The sequence below is a fragment of the Bufo bufo genome, chromosome 7, assembly GCF_905171765.1.
Source record: "Bufo bufo chromosome 7, aBufBuf1.1, whole genome shotgun sequence".
NCBI classification, from domain to species: domain Eukaryota; kingdom Metazoa; phylum Chordata; class Amphibia; order Anura; family Bufonidae; genus Bufo; species Bufo bufo.
The window spans coordinates 62,391,473-62,412,096 of record NC_053395.1 but is presented as its reverse complement, the minus strand read 5'-3'; the positions used below and the strand labels follow the sequence as shown (position 1 = coordinate 62,412,096).

General features: G+C 46.6%; 1 protein-coding gene across 1 annotated transcript in view; it reads right to left on the bottom strand.

The window, feature by feature from the left end:
* Positions 1–14,200: 14,200 nt before the first annotated feature.
* Positions 14,201–20,624, bottom strand: part of TXNDC11 (thioredoxin domain containing 11) — a 76,446-nt gene continuing 70,022 nt past the window's right edge. The window contains 2 exon segments of the mRNA XM_040439217.1: positions 14,201–14,893; positions 20,033–20,113. Coding sequence (XP_040295151.1) covers positions 14,272–14,893; positions 20,033–20,113 — 703 coding nt within the window. The 3' untranslated portion in view covers positions 14,201–14,271.

The window sequence follows — 20,624 nt, the reverse complement described above, 5'->3', positions numbered from 1 at the left end:
AAATTCAGAATATGTAGAAATGCACACAATTTTTCTTAATCTCTGTGGGCTAATGAACTTTCATAGGGTATGAAATTCACCCAAACAGGCAGGTATTGGGGTACGTTCACATCTGCACTACAAAATTTGGCAGAGAACAGCCTGTCGGGTACTGCCGTTCACTGCCAGATCTCCAATGACTATAATAGGATCCGGCCGCTTGGGTTTCAGCTGGACAAATACACGCTATTCTTGGGAAGCCGACAGCCAGCCAGATATCTGAACGTAGCCCTACACAACACTAAGGGTCTATTCACACGTCCGCAAAATGGGTCCACATCCGTTCCGCAATTTTGCGGAACAGGTGCAGACCCATTCATTTTCAATGGGGACGGAATGTGCTGTCCGCATTTGCGGATCCGCAAAAAAAATAGAACATGTCCTATTCTTGTCCGCAATTGCGGACAAGAAAAGGCATTTTCTATGAGAGTGCCGGCGATGTGCGGTCCGCAAAATGCGGAATGCACATTGCCGGTGTCCGTGTTTTGCGTGTAAATGGACCCTAAGGCGAGATCATTTTACTTCTTGTAACAATACGGATGTTTTAGTTTGGGAGCAAAGGGCCTCTCTCATCCAGGGCCCGAGTCTGGTACTGCAACCCTTTTCCATTTGTATCTGAGATGCAATAGCGTAGATCGGGGGTGGGCAATCTCTGACACGCCAGCTGTTGTGAAACTACAACTCCCAGCATGCAATAGTGCTCTGCTCAGAACTAATAGAAATGAATGGAGCATGCTGGGAATTGTAGTTTCACAACAGCTGGAGTGGCTGTATACCAGTCACTGACCTTAGGTACACAGACCAGTGGAAAGCTCTGCTTCTGACCACAGGCTCTTCTGTAATAGTAGACTAGTGACTGGTTATGTGACCATTACACTGAATCGCGCACACGGAGCAGCAGCCAGGCTCCATATGGAATGTGCATAAGGCTTTCTTCACACACATTAGCTTTTTTTTTTTTTTATATGGGCATTTTTGTGGAAAAAAAAACCTGAAGACAACATTGTTTGAACACACAAATCGCATTTCATTTTTCCCATACACTTTAAGCTGGTATTTTTCAGATAAAAAAAATATGCAAAAGTGCTGAAAAAGCTACTGTGAATCCACCCTTAAGGCCCGTTCACATGGTGGCTTTTACAACGTAATTTTGGCATGGACAGCCGCACCAAGATTTTACCAAAAACCCACCAGCAACCATGTCCTTTCTGCCTCCCATTCATTTCAATGGGAGGCAGCGCTGAGGATCGTATAGTGATGGCTTAAGCCGCGGCCATGCCAAGAACGGACATGTAGCTTCTCTGTTATAAGCTGCCGCTCTGCGATGCTTAGAGCTGCCTGAAATGTATGGGAAGCAAAAAGGCAAGTTTTCAGTGTGGCTGTATAATGGGCACTTCAGCGTTTATTTCTGAAGCATTGTTTCTTAGCTCTCTGCCTTGTGCCGGTCTGAATGAACAGACAACTGGGTGTTACCGCTCACCTCGCCATTAGTCTGATACTGTCCTGTCAGTGCCGATATTAGGCTGTGTGGTGACACGCCCTAATAACAAGGTTGTCCCATGTATAAACTACGAGCCGGATTGGGAGGCCACACACCTATTATAGGGGCGACTGACTAATACCGCACCTCACGACATACGGTATAGTCACTGGTTACCAAGACGTGATGTTACGCCCTCCCAGAGGAGCAGGTAAGGTAAGCTTAGTACAGTTTACACTTTCCTCCTGTCCACGTGGGTGCACTCGCTCACAACCCTGACAAGCTGAGAGAGATTTATCACTGCCCCAGTGAAACAGCGCTCCCTCAGCCCGGGTACACGACCACCAGTTTCTCGTTTGATATAAGCCTGGTCCGCTAACAGGATTATATAGGGTGAGAAACCAACTCTCGGTAGAGTATAACTATGCTGAAACACGGACGTGGGGATTTGAGATACAGGACAGCACAAGATTAAATAATACATTTAATCTCCTTAAGGGCTCACTAGACAGTACACACTATAACAGAGAATATATACAGTGGTCCGATGTGCAGAATACAGGTGGTATAGTACAAACAGGATTAAACAGAGCAAAAAGGTCAGTTTACGAGATGGACGAGTCCTTTGGGTTGATGAATAATGGTTTCTGTAATCCTTGGCTGTCGTCACATGGGAGGCAGTGATGTCAGCAGTTTTAAAGGTCCCTCCAAACACGATGCTCAGTATGACCCTCCCTACCCCTCCCCTCCAGAGAAAAGATGCTGGACTCTGCCTGCATGGGTCTTTTCACATGTAGTTGGCCACACTCCTCCATGCCTCTGGGAGGGGTACATGGCCGCGTACCCTTCGAGTCCCTTAAAGAGGACCTTTCACTAGTGTACAAACTAAAAACTAACTATATCTGTGGGCAGAGCGGCACCCAGGGGTCCCCCTGCACTTACTAGTATGTCTGGGCGCCGCTCCGTTCGCCCGGTATAGGCTCCGGTGTGTGCAGCTCCGTCTGTTGTACTGGACTGATTTTTTTGTATGAGGCATGTCCCTTGCTGCAGCGCTGGCCAATCGCAGAGCACAGCTCCCAGCCTAGATATAGTTAGTTTTTAGTTTGTACACTAGTGAAAGGTCCTCTTTAAGCAGCTTGTCGACCATCCGCTTAAAAGTGGCAGGGGCATGCTCAATGGCATCTTGATGAACTCTGTCCTTCCGGGCTTATAGTTGAACATTTCCTGGAAAGGGTGGCATTCTGGGAGGGCACCTGCCTCAGGTTCACAGGAAAGGCCTTCTGCCCTCCCTGGGAGTGGTCCAGGCACATTCTGGCATTGAGCCGCTGGTGCGCAAGGTACGGGCCTTCCCAGGCTGCCTGAAGTTTGTCCTGAGGTACGGTGACCAGTATCTATGCTTGCTGACACACCTGGTGGGTCCTCTCACAAGCCTTCATGTCAGTCTGGGCCTGCACCATATTGTCATGCACCTATCAAGATAAGGCCTGTGTCTTTTCCTGGAACCGCATGACCCTCTCGATGACCGACACCCCAGGGGTGGCTACGTCTCCCGTCCAGGCCTCTGTCTTAGTGGCCCCTGGGTATCTGGCCATCGGAATTTCATGCGCAACCCGCAACAATTTTGCCCTGAACAGAAAGGGGACCACTAGCTGTCGGTCCCTAGGCGACACCTCCAGGGAGCCCTGCTGGAACGTGACCTGGTACAGCTGTCTCAGACCACACACTCGAGGTATGAAGCCAAGGGAGGCTGTGCCGCCTGCTCCTTGAGTGCGTTCAGGCGGGTGTCAGCCACTAACGGAACCTGAAACCCTTGACCGGCCACTAACGTAACCTGAAACTGTGCGTGACAGCAGCTATGGCCGCTGCCACCACTGGTAGTGCCTGCTTCCGAGCAAGTTGCCAGTCCAGATGGACTAACCTGGCCTTCCGACATCCCGGTTGTGGAGGAACCCTGCACTGAGGCTTTAACTGGGAGCCCTACTTCTGGGACAGCCCTGACCTCATTTGCATCCTCCTCCTCAGCTGCCCCCTCCTTGTCCCCTCAGTCACCACACCTGAGGACAACAGGTTCCAGCATGCTTGTGGGGCACGCCCTGGGGTCTCAGCACAGCTGGTGTGAATAACTCCCTCCCTACTGAGGGGAGAGGCACACATTACATCCCCCACATCACCATCAACAGACATGTTATGTACATTAACAGGGGGTGGACATGGCATCACATTCTGGGGGATCAGACCTCGAGGTGTCAGCGGCCACGTACTTAGACACAAGCCGCCCCAAATCCGTCCCCAGCAAAACAGGCAGGGATAGTCGAGGATGCCCCCTTACTCCTCGACCAGCGCCCCAGTCCAAATAGACCTTGGCGACGGGCAAGCTGGTTCTACTCCTCCTATCCCGGAGATAGTAAGGGATCTCCTGGGTAATAAATCTTGTGGTGCCATCAGTTCAGGCCTTACCAGTGTCATCTCAGCGCCGGTGTCTCTAAGTACCATGGCAACGGCCTGGCCCACGGTGACCGGTTGAAAATTGTCAAGGGACCTCCCACCACACAGTGGACGGGTTCCTCGGGCGCTGGGGACACATAGCCTTGAAGTGTCCTGGCTGCTTACACAGGTGGCAAAGTCAGGGTTCCCCCACAGATGTGGAAAGTGAAGCAGTTGCTGATGCCAACTTGGGTCTAGGGGCAGGGGTAGCAGGTGCAGCGTGCTTCCAGTCACCGAGGTACTGCTGAAGGTCCTCTGGGCAATTCCACAAAAACTGCTCTGTGGCGATGAGCTCCTTCAGCTGCTGGACGGTGGTGACCTCCAATCCCGTGGTCCATTGGTTGACCGCTTCAAGCAAGGCCCGCATGTGATCGGCCCAATTCTGGGTAGGACTCCGCTGCAAACTCAGGAGCTTTTTCCGGTATGTCTCAGGGGTGAAGTTGTACTGCCGGATCAGAGCCTGCTAGATGTCCTCACAGCTTAGGATGGTCTCGCTGGCCAGGTACCTGAAGATTTCAAGGGCTTTTGCCCTGAGACGTGGCGTTAGGAATCTGACCCACTGGTACTGATGGCAGGCCGTCTTAAGTGTCCAAATCCCCCATCTTTGTCCAGCAGGGGGAAGTCCTCCGCCTGCAGTTTTGGAATCCGGATCTCTGGAGACTCACATCGGGCTGCTGCAGTTGGTGCTCGCGACGTTCTGCAGCTGCCATGAGGGTCTCGTAGGCAGCCTAGTCTCCGGCCTGTAGACAGTCCACGGCAGCTTTTAGGAGCGTGGCCGAGCCTGCCTGTCTGGGGGAATGGGCAGGTGGAAGGCAGCCCACCGCCAGTAACTGGCTCCTTGGGGAGCTTTGGCTGTGCTCCCCCTCGCATTGAAGAAAGTTGTCTTCCACCTCCTCTTGGCTCATTATCTGGACTGAATCCTCCCAGCCACCGCTCATAGCTTTGGCCATCTCATTAGCCTTGCTTCTGGTGTTACTGGCCATCATTGCAACAGATGATCACTGACACAGACTGCAACCTGATGTGCGCGCACACACACACACCTTATTGTATTTGCACTCAGACTGTCTAGTGTTGAGCTGATCCTAAGACTCCAGCGGCAAAAGCTACTGCTGGTAGTCTTTAGTTTCTGGGAGTATGGGTCCCACACACAAATATCTCGATCCCACTTTGCTGCCGCCAATATGTGACAAATACCGCACTTCACGGCGAGCTCACAAGATACGGTATAGTCACTGGTTACCAAGACGTGACATTACACCCTCCCGGAGTAGCAGGTAAGGTAAGCTTAGTACAGTTTACACAGTTGCCTCTTGTCCACGTGGGCACAGAGAGGCAGAGGGTTAGAAACACTCGCTCACAACCCTGACAAGCTGAGAGAGATTTTTCACTGCCCCAGTGAAACAGCACTTCCTCAGCCCGGGTATACGGCCACCAGTTTCTCGTTTGATATAAGCCCGGTCCGCTAACCGGATTATATAGGGTGAGAAATCAACCCGCGGTAGCGTATAACTATGCCGAAACACGGACGCGGGGATTCGTGATTGAGATACAGGACAGCACAAGATTAAATTATATATTTAATCTCCTTAAGGGCTCACTAGACAGTACACACTATAACAAAGAATATATACAGTGGTCCGATGTGCAGAATACAGGTGGTATGGTACAAACAGGATTAAACAGAGCAAAAAGGTCAGTTTACGAGATGGACGAGTCCTTTGGGTTAATGAATAATGGTTTCTGTAATCCTTGGCTGTCGTCACATGGGAGGCAGTGATGTCAGCAGTTTTAAAGGTCCCACCAAACACGATGCTCAGCGCAACCACCCCCCCCCCCACTCCTTTAGAGAAAAGATGCGGGACTGTGCCTGCATGGGTCTTTTCCCTGTAGTCGGTCACACCCCTCCCTGCCTCTGGGAGGGGTCCCCCTCCCTCCTGGTCCTGGCAGCCAAACGACCCACAAAACCCATAGCTCCAGACCAGAAGGTCACAGGGAGATGGTTCTGGTTTCGCCTGGGTTCCAGCTACAGGTAGAGTCCAGACATGGTACCGTTATTAGGTTTCTGTGGGGAGATTTCCGTATCTCCCCTCCCTAGCATCCTACCACCCAACTACGAGCAGAAGCCTGTCCCTCTTGGCCACAGGGTCTCTAATATATATATATATATATATATATGGTTTATGCCTGTGATGGACAGGCAATTCATAATTCCTTATGAATTGCCGGTTCCCTGATAGTTGCTTTTGTTCTAAGGAATGACTTGTGCCAAAGTCTTATGTATATTGGAAGCAAAAAAAGGTTTATTCCGACAGGACCCCCGACCCCCCCCAGTAGTCATCATATTAGCACTGAGACCCTGTACAGAGTGACAACGGAACAGTGTAAAATCATGTTTATTTTCAAGGTGTTTCCAGTACAATTGGTAGATCAGGGTGTATGGCTGTTAACCTCCAGTAGAGCTGTATGTGACTTATTTTCAATGTGACATTTGTAGAGCAAATTCTACATCTGAGTAGTACTTAGACCTGGTTATAATTGTGCCATATGAAGACTGTGCAAAGAAACCATACCAATAAACTTTACATGAACATGAAAGAAGACTGGTTCATCTCTTCTTAAAAGGACTCGCTCACAAAACCACTGCCTTCCTCCTACCTTTCAGGAGTGCCACTTTCCCATAGTTAAGGAAAGTGCATCCACCCTCCGTTCACTTCTATAGGAGTTCCAAAAATAGCTGAGCGCTGGCTTGGCAGGTCCATAGAGGCATCTATGCGCTCTTCATTCATAGCTGTAGGACTTCCGAAAAGAGCTGAGCTTGCTCGCTCTGCAATTTTCAAAACTCCCATAGAATTGAATGAAGAGCGTGCTGCACATGAGCAGTGTATTCTGCTTCACTTTGCGGAGAGCACAGTGCCACCATTGTCCGAGAGGATACAATCCCCTTCAAGATATGCTCAAAATGCTCAGCATTCATGTAAGGCCTCGATTTTGCGGTCCACAAAAAATACGGATGACGTCCGTGTGCATTCCGTATTTTGTGGAACGGAACAGCTGGCCCAAAATAGAACAGTACTATCCTTGTCAGTTATGCGGACAATAGGACATGTTCTATTTTTTTTGCAGAACGGAAATATGGAAACGGAATGCGAATACCTTCCGTTTTTTTTTTTTTTGCGGACCCATTGAAATTAATGGTTCCTTATACGGTCCGCAAAAAAACAGAACTGACACAGAAATAAAATACATTTGTGTGCAAGAGGCCTAAGGCTAAGTTATCATCTGCAGCAGAATCTGTGAAAAAATCCTGATGGACCCGACCATAGTCAGTGGTGTCAGTCAGGCGCCAGCAGTGTCTAGCTGGATGAAGCAGATCCAGCAATGCTGGTCTTCTGTATCTATACCGGAACAAAAAACTGCCATTTTGCCACATTTGTTAATCTAGCCTAAACAGTCACACAGGATGAGGGGGGACAACATCAGGGAAGAAAACTTAGAGCCAAGAAATAAATTATTCACCATCTTAATCCTTTTCAATCAATGGGTTTCCTTAACCTATAATAATGTTAGGGGGTCACTGCTGAGATCAATCCCCCTGAACAGCTTGTTTCCCTACTGCTTATGGTCTCTTGCAATAAACAGTTTTCAAAATTTTCACCCCTTTGCAGGATTTTTTTTTATTTTATATTGCTGTCTGTGTCAGGGAATTGGTATTCAAAATTTTTGCAGCCTTCATGTATTCTCATACCTTGCATACATTCCATGTGAAATGTGTTAGACGAGCTCCTTGACAGCTCAGCCAGCACACAGCCCCTCTTCTCTGGCCTCCTGAATGACCCTTAAAGGGGTTCTCCAAGGGCTCATGCACACAAATGTGTGCCGTGCATGGGCACCGTCCGTGTGCCTGCTGTTTGTGAACCCATTTACTTGAAAATGGTCCGAGAGCCACAAAATTCACATATTTTTTTTTTTTTTTTGTGGACTGGAAGCGCTTGGCAGTGCTTCCACTCTGTATTTTGCGGACCCATCCATGATACAGAGTGCACATGGCGCGTTCGTGTGCATGAGCCCTAATACTGATGACCTATTCTCAGGAAAGGGCATCAGTGTCTAATGAGTGGGGGGACCTAACAACCAGGACCCCCGCCAAGCAGCTGTTTGAGAAGGCTGCCTTCTCTGCCCTTTTCCTAGGCCAGTGACGACATGTTCATCAGTCACATGACCTAGGCGCAGTTTAGCCCCATCAAAGTGAATGGGTCTGAGCATGATATCAAGCACACCCGCTATACAATGTACGGTGCTGTGCTTGGTGAGCTCAGAGAAGGCTGCGGCGCTAACAAGAGCTGATCAGCAGGGGTCCCAGGTGTCAGACCCACGCTGATCAGATACTGATGACCTATCCTGAGGCTAGGTCATCAGTATTAAAACCTCAGAGAACCCTTTTAAGTTGACATCCTTTTTATTTGGTTGTAAATATGTTAGATTTCACACTGAATGGGACTGAGCAGCCTGCAATGTATGAGAATGCATGAAGGCAGAGGACAAAATGGAGCAAAATGTTTGATTTTTTTTGGATTAACCTAATTTTTTTTAAATACATATAATGCCAAAAAAATCCTCTCAAAGATGTCCACATCCTTTATATACACTTTTTTTATCTAGTAGAAATTGTTTTTGCCTGAAAAATCTCACATTTGCAGCTGTTTCCAACACTTGCAGTAAAGGTTCAGTTCTTTCAAAATGTCAAAGTAAATTATATGGGAAGTGGTATTTTAAAACTGAATTACAATCTTTTCACCACACGAGCCCAAAATTGTTTGGAGGGGCTGGGTTTTAGGCCACTGTGTCACAGCTACAGCGCTAATAGGCACCTTAGCCCTTCAAATATCAGCATGTATTCACATTTTTCTTTTCCAGGGAAAATAGCAGCACAATGCCGAGTTGTAATTATCGATCACTTTACTATGGTTTTCAATAAAAGCTTTACTAGGAATATTTCCTATTACAAAAAAAAAACAAAAACACATCAGCTACCATAGGAACATAGGAAAATCTAAAATACAAAGGGAGCAAAAAAAAAAAAAAGGAATGGTCTGAAAATTCCACAACAAAAAAACAGCAGTTTCTAGTGAGCTTTTAATTTCCGGTGTGTCAGCATGTAACTGCATTTTTTTTATAGTAAAAATAAAAAGGGGGTGAATCTGCTCTTAACCCCTTAAGGACTCCCGCGGGCTGATCGGGCGGGTGCAGGAGCTGCACCCACCTGATCAGCGGCACAGACCCGGCAGTCACTGACAGACGGGCCCCTGCTAGCCGGCATCGGTGAAGACACCATGGTGATGGATCATGTGATGGACCGTGTGATGACCGGAGTGACGTCACAACAGGTCCTTTTCCTGTACACAGCAAAGAAGACAGAAGAGATGCGGGCTGCACGAGCAAGTGGATTAAGGAGAGTTTAATTATTTTTTTTAACCCCTCCAGCGCTATTGTACTATGCATTCTGTAATAAGAATGCTATTATTTCCCCTTATTACCATGTTATAAGGGAAAATAATAATGATAGGGTCTCCATCCCGATCGTCTCCTAGCAACAGTGCATGAAAATCGCACCGCATCAGCACTTGCTTGCGATTTTCACTCAGCCCCATTCACTTCTATGGGGCCTGCGTTGCGTGATAAACGCACAATATAGAGCATGCTGCGATTTTCACGCAACGCATAAGTGATGCGTGAAAATCACCGCTCATGTGCACAGCCCCATAGAAATGAATGGGTCCGGATTCAGTGCGGGTGCAATGCGTTCAACTCCCGCATTGCACCCGCGGGGAAATCTCGCCCATGTGAAATCAGCCTAAGCCTTCTAATGTCCCCAAAAAAGAAAATGGAATTTACAAAATGATCCAAACATGAAGTAGACACATGAGAAATGTAAAGTAATAACTATTACCGTATTTTTCGCCCTATAAGACGCACCTAGGTTTTTGGGGAGGAAAATAATAAAAAAAAAATTTTAACCAAAAGGTGTGCTTTTGGTGGGTTTGGAACTAATGGTGGTCTGTGGATGGTACTATTACTGGGGATCTGTGGATGACGGACACTGTTATGGGGGGGATCTGTGGCTGGCACTGTTACAGGGGGGATCTGTGGATGGCATCCACAGACCCCCCCCCCACCCCATAACAGTGCCATCCACAGACCCCCCACCCCATAACCGTGCCATCCACAGACCCCCCCAACCCATAACCTTGCCATCCACAGACCCCCACCCCCACCCCTTAACTGTGCCATCCACAGATGTTATCCACAGATCAGCTTCCCCCCCAGTATACAAATATAAAATGTCTTCTTCAATTAAAAATTATTACACATGCCCCCTCACTCCTAATAGTACCTTACATCCTATTCCTAATAGGTTCTGTACAATGCCGGCAGGCAGGCAGGGAGGCCCGCACGTCACTTACTGACGTCACTTGCCTGCGCCGCCTGCTTCATTCATAAAGTAGGCAGCGCAGGCACGTGACATCAGGGAGTTACGCTGCCACCCGTCCGGCCTGCCGGCATTGTACAGAAGCTATTAGGAATAGGGTGTAAGGTACTATTAGGAGTGAGGGGGCATGTGTAATAATTTTTAATTGAATAAAACATTTTATATTAGTATACCGGAGCGGGGCTATAGTACACTTACTGCACCGCCCCGCCGCTATTGCCGGGCCCCCAGCTCCTCCTCCCAGTCCCTCCCCCGGCCCCCGCTCACTCGTACATCGCATCCAGCGATGTTAAACTGTCAGCATTCGCCCCATAAGACGCAGGGGCATTTCCCCATTTTTTGGGGGGGGAAAGTGCGTCTTATGGGGCGAAAAATACGGTATATATGAGGTATCACTATCTGTTTTAAAGGCAGAGAGATTGAAATATTGAAAATTGCTGAATTTTTCAAAATTTTTGGTAAATTTTGTATTTTTTTTTTTATAAATAAAAATGAAATATTTTGACTCAAATTTACCACTGTCATGAAGTACAATATGTGATGAGAAAATCTCAGAATGGCCTGGATAAGTAAAAGAGTTTTAAAGTTATCACCACATAAAGGGACACGTCAGATTTTCAAAAAATGGCCTGGTCCTTCAGGTGAAAAATGGCAGAGGTTAAAGGGGTTTTCCAGGATTACTATGGCTGCTAACAGATGCGCTCATGTAGTCATTTACCTTGTGTACATTTTCCCTTTGCTTTTCTTTTCCTTCATAATGTGGACTCTCCTGACCCGTTTTCACCATATATACCAATCACTCTGGTTTGTTTCCATCCTGTAGGTAGCACTTCCTGTTGCTGTATCCAACCAAACCCATGATGCACTTTTCTCTGCTACAGCTCCGCCCCTAACACCCAGCTTGTTACATAGACACTCCCCTTTCTGCTGCTCTGACACACCCATAGCCATTATATCACAGGAAATAAAGAGCTGCATGGTCATGTGACTACAGCCCAGAACGGACGAAAAGAGCAATAAAAGGTAAAAGAAATACATTACAAAATTACAGTTGTCCTCAGTAGAAGTCATCACAATCTGATTGGCAGGGCTGTGGGAAGCTGTTTTCAGTGTAGCTTCGGTAGTGAATAAGGCTGGCTACTGCAGCGCTGAACACACAGAAGCCAATGCAATCCTGTGGACTGCAGCTGTCAATAATTAAAATCAATCTTGTAGCACTTTGTCTAAGGTCTCATGCACATGCCTGCATTGCGGACCACAAACAGAGGGTCCGCAATATGTGGGCACTGGTCGTGTGCATTGTGGATGTGGATTCACTTAAATGGGTCTGCAATCCGGAAGGTGCGGAATGGAGGCACAAAACCCCACGGAAGAACCACTGAGTGCTTCCATAGGGTTCCTGTCTGTGCCTCCGCACCGTAAAAAAAGTAGTGCATGCACTACTTTTTTGCAGTGTGAACAGATCACAAACCCATTCAAGTTGCCCGTGCATTGGGGACCGCAAATTACAATCCCCAATGCACAGAACGGCTGATCAACGACCGTGTGCATGAGCCCTAAGGGTGCTGGTAAAAAAGAAGTATGCTGCATTTTCTTCCAGCACAGGAAAACACTGCAGATTTAAATTAAATTACAAAATTGAGTTACATTATTGGAAGTCAGTTTTGAGGTGTGTGATTTTTTTTTCTTTGCTGGAAGGAAATGCAGCATAAATGCGGGCTGTTTTAGGATGCTCTGTGCATACAGCTGTGCCATTGCCGTCACTATGTACTGTGTTGCGCAGGCCCGGCAGACAGCAGAGGAGCGACCTCACAGGCAGATGGGGAGGGCATTGGTGATGTTAGGAGCACACAGAGGACTATGGATAGGGGATAACTTGTACCAACCGAAATACCCCTTTAATGACAAACCCTGCCACCTCATTTGCAGAATTCCACTGTAGAAATGGTATGTAACAAATAGAAGTTTCAAGTTCATTATTTAAAGAAAATACCCCTTAATTTCAGCAAATATGAAAGCTATAAAGACAAAAAAACTACTTTGGATTTACTTTCAATGGAAGTGTCTGAGGAGCACAGAACGGCCTGTCTAAATGAAGTTACCATTCTAGCATACACTATCATAAGACTCAGATTCTACAATTTAGAAAATTGCTAGTGACAATAACTCATGTGGTCCAAGATATAAGGAAAACGGAAGTTACTGAAAACTTTCACCCCTCTAGAACAGAGGTGCACAACCTGCGGTCTGGGGGCTGCATTCGTCCCACGATTCCATTCCGAACATCGAGACACATACATGTATGGCTGGGTTCAGCATTGTTCTGGTAGAGAGCAGTCATTAGATGGTCACTCAGAGGGAGATTTGTTGCGCTGTTCTCGATATCCCCTGCACTGCCAGAAGATGCACTTCATTTACGGCAAGGCGCATCCTCTGGCAGTCCATGTGCCTGAACCAAAGTCTAAGGCATCTTGTAGCTGCCGTAGATTTCTGTTCCGATTTAAGCCTCATGCACATGTCCGTGGAACACGGACCGTGAGATACCGGCCTGGATGCCTGCTGAGTGCAGGAGAGCATGGCGTCATTGGTTGCTATTACGCCGTGCGCTTAGTGCCGCCGCTGCTGTACAGTGCGCTCCTGCCGGAATCCAGGCTGGTATCTCATGGTCCGTGTTACATGGACGTGTGCATGAGGCTTAAGACCAGAATACTGATGTAAAAGATAAGTGTGGGGACCACCGGCCTCATCACCTTCTCGCCCCCTTTTGGGAGCGTTGCAAGGGGATGTGTACAAATGCCAAGTGCAACAAAAAAAAATTGGTGTAGGTAGAAAATAGAATCTCCGCCCCAGTTCTCTTCCCTGCACTTGAACATAGTGCAACAGTTTTAATGTATTTGCCCACGGATGCAGGTTTACTAAGTCTGCAGATTTCCGTGCGGTTCTGGGTGCATTTATGCATGGTCCCTTTGCATTTTTTGGCGTGGATTGGGAGTGGTTCTGACACAGATCTCACCCTTCTATTGAAAAGGTTTTCTACGTGGAAGGAAAAAGCAAAAACGTACATGACATTTGTCTAATCTCATACACTTTGCTGGTACTGTATTATGCTGCGGTTTTTCTGCACGTACTGTAAATGCACGCAGAAGAAAAATCTGCATAGTGTCCAGGTTGCCTAAGGCCACTCACACACGAGTAATTTCAATGCGTGTGGCAGCGAGGCTTTCCATTCTGAACTCTGCTCCTCTGCTAGGACCACACAGCATTACAATGATTTATAAGGCTGTGTGTCCCTGTGAGACCTGGAATCTACTGAATAACATTATGCCGTCAGTGTAATTCAATAGATTCCATGTCTCACAGGGACACACAGCCTTATAAATGGTTATAATCGTGTGTGATCCTGTCAGAGGGGCAAGAGTTCACAATGGGACCTTACACTGCCACCCGCTGCGAGTTTCTTGCATTGAACTCGCTCGTCTGTGTCTGGCTTTATTGTTCCATTAAATAAGTATTCCCATGGAGGGTTCAGCACACTAGAGATGTGCACAATGTGCTGTAAATATATCAGATGGGAGTATCCTTTAAGTTTTAATGCAAGACATGGTGGCCCCCAAACCAGAAGAAATTGTGCACCCCTGCTCTAGTATACAATTTGCCTTTTAAAATTACAAAAAAGATTTAAAAAAATAATAAAGTTTTATTCTTTACCCACCTGCAAAAGATATTTACAGTACGAAAATCTGTATAAATATATTTCCAAATATTTCTAATAAAATGTTCAGTCTGTTCTATTCTCTTTGTTGTACTCTAATGTCACTGGACCGTCTGTGGTGGAGCCATCAGAGGGTCCCTCCAAAGCTTCAGTACCACCATAGGCTGGCCTAGCTCCATCCTCAAGGTTATCGGGATTTTCAGTCTCCGGTTTTGCTTTGTTTTTGGCTTCTAATGATACCATTAAAAACTTGAGCATGGCATTTTCCGCCAGGAGACTTTCGGAAGCGGATACCAACTCACGGATCTTGTCGGCCATTGTTCCCACCTCCCGTGCTTTCTGCTCGTACAGTGCTTGCATTTGCTCCTTGTGGTCCTCCAGTGCTTTATTGTGTTGTTCTAATTTCAGTTTTTGTACTTTAAGGTCTTGTGCGTCTTTTCTAGCTTCTGATATACGTTCTGCCAGCTGATCCTGAGCCGCATGTAAAACTTCAATTTCAGCTCGGAGTCTCTGGATCTCTCGTTCCAAGTAGGAAACATGACCCACTTTGTACTGTAGGTAGTGCATTGGGCAAGAGGCTGGTGGATCGGCAGCAGTGGAAGGCAGGGTGGCATATTTTAGAATGAATCGCAGAAGGTTCGGAACGGTGACCGGCTCATCTTCAGGATACTTTATGCTGCGGTCTTTCCTGTAAACATATGGATATAATGATATGGTAAGCTATGGAGTACAGGAGCGGCACTAATGTACATAAACTGGCTGTCCATCTACAAAGCTTCAATGAGAACTAGAAATCCGGAGAAGTCCAACAGTATTCCCTAGCCAAATGAAATTTCACCATTGCCAAAGGACACATCAAATCAACAGCTTCTTTTCTGCAGCTTGTGTATGGATTTTTGCAAGCCCCACTCAAATAAATGGAAGAGTTGCTGAAATCTGTACAATTCTGCTGTGTGTGAACAGACCCTTAGCTCACAAGGTCCTTTCTATTACACAGTCCCACAATAGGCGGGCAACTTTATTTGTACAGATGGAGATATTTTATGTTATCCTGCTTTCTAAATTCTGCTGGTGGTCCTTAACACAGAAGTAAATTGTAAGGCGACATATCTAGCAGTACTCTGGAGGAGAGAGGATCGCAAATGCATGGCCATCCTCTATTCATTTCCATGGGAATGCTGAACATAGCCTAATGGCGCACTCGGCTATTTTCGGAAGTCCCATAAAAATGGGAAGTGCACTGCGCAAGTGCTGCCCCTGCTTCATTCACTTCTATGATGCTGACGGAAATTGACGAGCCAGCGCTGGGCTATTTTTCAGCAGTCCCACAGAAATGTATGGGGAGCGGCCACACGCGCACGATCCGCTCTCCTTCACTTTGTGGTCTCCATTCCGGAGATAGGTACGGGTCCCTATCAGACATTGGGGGTGTATCGAAGCTATCTCTCCCTGTATAGGCTCACAATCGCTGATGGAAATCACTGACCAAACACTGACTCTGAAGCAGGCCTTACACAGAGGGAAGAGCTGGATTTATGCATGGGAATGAGTGATCGCTACTGCGATTGTTCGTCCTCGTACAGTCATCGTTTGCTGCCAGCAGATCCCTGTGTACACAAGGTGATTTTTGGTGCGCTCATCTGATGAACGTGTACATTTACACAGTGCAGTTATCTGAACAAGTTTTTCTATTGACCTGTGTAAAAGGGCTTTTAAAGAGGTTTTCCTTACTCCTATATCACTGTCCTGCAACCACCCATTTCCTAATATCATGTTATTACCTTCTGAGTGCTATCACAGTACCAGTCACGACTGACTGTAGCCCTCTGGGTTTCTTCCGGAGAGGTCGCGTCCACTTGCTTGCTTCTGCGTTTTCATGCTTCTTCCTGGTCCTGGCTGCATCCCTGCCCGTCTAATTTACATGGGCATCAACAGATATCCAGTGCAGGAGATCTGATGATGCCACCTACCTTCCACCCATGTACATTGGATTGGTGGAGATGCAATCAGTACCTAGAAGAAACATGAAGACGCAGAAACAGTCCAGTGGACGTGACCTCCCCGCACACTTGTAACTCTCTAAAATTGTAATAATCTATAACTGCTGCCAAGTCTTTCCTAATGACCTGATCTTTGGGGCCCATGCTTACAGCTCATTATAGCTGCATACAGATGCAGGACAAAGGCCTCAAGATCAACTCGTAAGAGTGGATTATTAAAGGGGCTATCCCATAAAAAACTCTACACGTTTCAAACTAGCACCTGGATCTGTGATCACTGATATCTGTATAGCGCCACCTGCTGTTTGCCCTTTTTCTAAATTCTCTGTCCAGCTCACTAAGGTTGACATACATGCTCAGTTCCATCCTTCAACTGCCACCAGCTGCTGCAGGAAGGACGTGGCCCCCTAGGAAAGTGCACGCCCCTGAGCTGCCAGCCTGAAATACATCTAGCAGAGCATTTGCAGCAATGCATGTGCAGATCTCTGGATCCACGTGAGGTACAGGGCTGGTTTTGTTAGAAATTGTTGTGTACTATAGGATGTCTGATTTTTATTTTTTACATTACTCATGGGGTAACCCCTTTAATGAAGTTGCATTACAAATTGCTCAGTCTATTTCATCTTAATTAGGAAAGGAGAAATTCCCCTAAAATAAGGACATTAACCAGCAGAGAAATAGAGGATATAACCTAGGAAAATATCAGAATATCAGAGCCGGACGCTGGTTATGTAATTGGCTGCACATCGCTCTAGGATAGCGGCACTATCATGAAGTGGTCTGTGCTGTAACTCCAGAAGCCCGCTGCCTGTTTACAGGAATATACCTTATTATAACGGCATGCATCAGTGAAGCAGAGCTCGTGTTCATGTATTTATAGTACAGAGGAAATAGGATTGCGGGTTTTACAGTGAAACTATTACGGTTGGTAGCAGTAATACCCTCTACCACCCATGCTTCCTCTTTACAAGATGCCATGTCGACTGATCTGTACGCTGCTATGAAAAGAGGCCCTGCATGCCTAAATCCAGAGGGAACAGGGGACGCGGATGTATCCAAGGAAACCTACTTTGTCTGTTCTATTTATTACTTTTCTAATCCTGGAAAATTGTGCGTACCACGATTGTCATCAATAACCATGGGAAAATAAGATGTGTTGCAAACGCGCTGGTAAGTGGTGCTGAGCGGGACTCAACAGCTGCAGGTTGTGACTGCTTCTATGGTCATGTTATCAGGGGGTGGGCGGCTGTGGGGAATAAAAAAAATAAAAGATAAAAGTGGCCCCATGTTGTAGGCGGGACCAAACTGACAGACGGCAGGCCCAACATAAGTGGGCGGGGCCAGCAATACTGTAGTGCAACACAAAATACAACCCCAGCAGAATCAAATACACACAGTGCAGCACAAACTACTGCTTCCCCCGCCTTCAGCTCTATCACCATCCTGACTACGGAAATACAGGAGGTCACCATCAGATTGCCAAGTACCCGATCGGCGGCTGTGAGGAGGGCTTGAGCAGCCCCCTGGGCATTGGCCCACCAGGAATTTTACCTGTAGGGTGAATGACCAGTCCGCCCCTGCATGTTATGCTGGACAATCCGTCCGTGCAGTGCCATAACATGAAGCACAGTTGATACAACAGACTTGAAAAGTATGTACATTAGAAAATAGAAGAGCCACATGCATGTGAATTTTATGATTCAGGATATACTGCTGAAGACAGTGACTGGCTGCAGCAATTACATGCCATATACCAGCACATGGCTGCTGCAGTCTTTAAATATACTGCAGCAGGAGAACGGCACCAGAGAAAGAGATAGCTATAGCTTTTTTTATTTTACAAGTCAGGGGCTTGTTCACGATTTTTCATCATCTTGGACAACCACTTATTCTGCATGGATGTCAGTTTTCACATATTTTACACATGCATTGACAAAAAAAAGAGGAAAAACACAGCAGCCACAAGTCAAAAGCAGTTCAGTGCGGGTCAGGTATTTTTTTCCCACTGATCCATTACCTTGGATGGGCCAAATTTGTGTAAAAAAAAAAAATACACCCATGTGCATAAACCCATAGGGGGAATTTCCACAATGTAAAAAAAAACTGTTGCAAACCTTGTGTTTGCGACTCTTTAAACACCACTACGCCTAAATCTAGATGCAAGTAGCATTTCTATGCTGCCCTCACTGAGCTGCAGTATATTTCGGTCTGGGTGCATGGGCTTCTGAGGAGGAGACCCATCATAAATTAGGCACATCCTCCGGGCGCGCAGGGGATATCCAGATGGGAGTAAGACGCCGGTCTATGGTCAATTCCTCCCATAGACTTAAATGGGTCTGTTTTCACTGCAGGTACTGTCCTCTTTAAACACGGATAACACCCACACATGAAAATGTTCAGGTGTAACTCAGTCGGCACCGTCAACCTTGTAGTGGACAGAGCTTGAAACGGCAGCGCGGCTCCCACTGTCCTCAACTGGTCCCGCCACTACAAGGTAGAAGGTGTGGTGTAGTTCCTCCATCAACGAGGCTACACCCAAATGGCTGATTGGTGGGATTGCGGTGTGTCAGAGGATAGGAAAGGCCATAACTTGGTAAATGCTGGACAACCCCTTTAAACACTACAATTCACAAATATATGCGAGTTCTGCCCTTTTGCAAAGCACAGACGGAAACAACTCCATTCTTGTAAGTTAAGAGTGTAATGTAAAGTTCTGCAAATGATATAAATAGTTCCAAAAAGCTGTGAACAAAACTACAAAAGAAAAGCAATTTTCTACTTCCTGACCCTTCTGCTCAGATAGCAAATAAAGCAAATGTTCTCATTAGCTTGCAAACTAACATCATTTACTGTGGCTCTGTTAAAGGAAATCTGTCAGCTCCAAAACACCCCCTAAACTAGAGTAAACGGTGTATAGTATAACTGGTGCAGAGTCCGGTTATGTCATTTGTATCTGCATACTCACTTACATTCTGACACTGTGCTCCCACAAACCTGCATTGAGAGGACTCCTCCATTATGTGCGTGAGCTCAGGAGTCCTCTCAATTAGTGTTGAGCGAACTTCTGTTTTAAGTTCGGCGTCTAAAGTTCAGCTTCCGATTAGCGGAGAATCCCGATATGGATTCCGAATTCCGTTGTGGTCCGTGGTATTGATTCCGCTACCACGGACCACAACGGAATTCGGAATCCATATCTGGATTCTCTGCTAACCGGAAGCCGAACGTAAAACAGAAGTTCGCTCAACACTACTCTCAATGCATTTTACTGCAGGTTTGGGGAAGCACATCATGAGAACTCAAGAGTATGAAGATGACAATTACACAAGCAGACTCCGTGTCACCTCTTACTCTAGTTTGGGAGGGGGGACTAGTTTAGAGCTGACAGATTCCCTTTAAAGGGGTTATCCGAGAGTATAAACTGCCCCCCATATGCCAAGCCTCCCGCGCTGAATGTACTTACCTGGCTCCCCACGTTGCTCCTGGTGCCCGCACCGCCGCTGCTTCTCCCCGTGCACAGATGAAAACATCTGGTGTCGGGGGGTGTTGCAGTTGAGCAGCCAATGGCAGGCGGGGATGGGTACGAGCCTCCCTAGCATCACCCGTGATGTAGCGGCACAGAGAGCGGGGAGTCAGGTGAGTATATTCAGTGTGGGGGGGGGGCTGGCATATGGGGGGCAGTTTATACTCTCGGATAACGCCTTTAAGTAGTGTAATCATAATGTGGGTATGGGTGATCGATACAACAGAAACCCATACAAATTCCGTATGGCAGTTCTTGTTACAGGAAATAAAACAATGCTGGAGTCTGTAAAATCCACACAACTTACCTATTCTGAGGGAACAGCATAATAGTGGGAACGCGGTCCACCATAAACTCCCATGGGAGATCATTCTGTGCAATATTTATTCTGAAAAGAGTCAAGTAAAAGATTATTTTATTATAATTTACCATATATATTGTTTATGATCTTATCAACAGGTATAAGCCAGCCAGAAATAATGGGGTTTTCCGGGCTCCAAATACTGTGCCTCCACACCAGGAACAGCTGATTGGTGGGGGTGCAGGTAGCTGGCCTCCAAAAATCTGATATTAATGTCCTAGTGTGAGGATATGATTAGTATGGCAAATTACTTTAAAGAATGTTTTTTTTCTAATGACCTAAAAATAGTAATATTCTTTTATTGTAACTACAAAATAATAACAGGACGCGTTTCGGCCCGTCCAGCCTTTCTCAACTGCATGATGACAATGAAAACCTGATCAGATTTTCATTGTCATCATGCAGTTGAGAAAGGCTGGACAGGCCGAAACGCGTCCTGTTATTATTTTGTAGTTACAATAAAAGAATATAACTGATTGGAATCAAGAACGTCTGCTGGGACCTTTTTTTGCTGGATTTGATTTGGGGATTGCCCCTT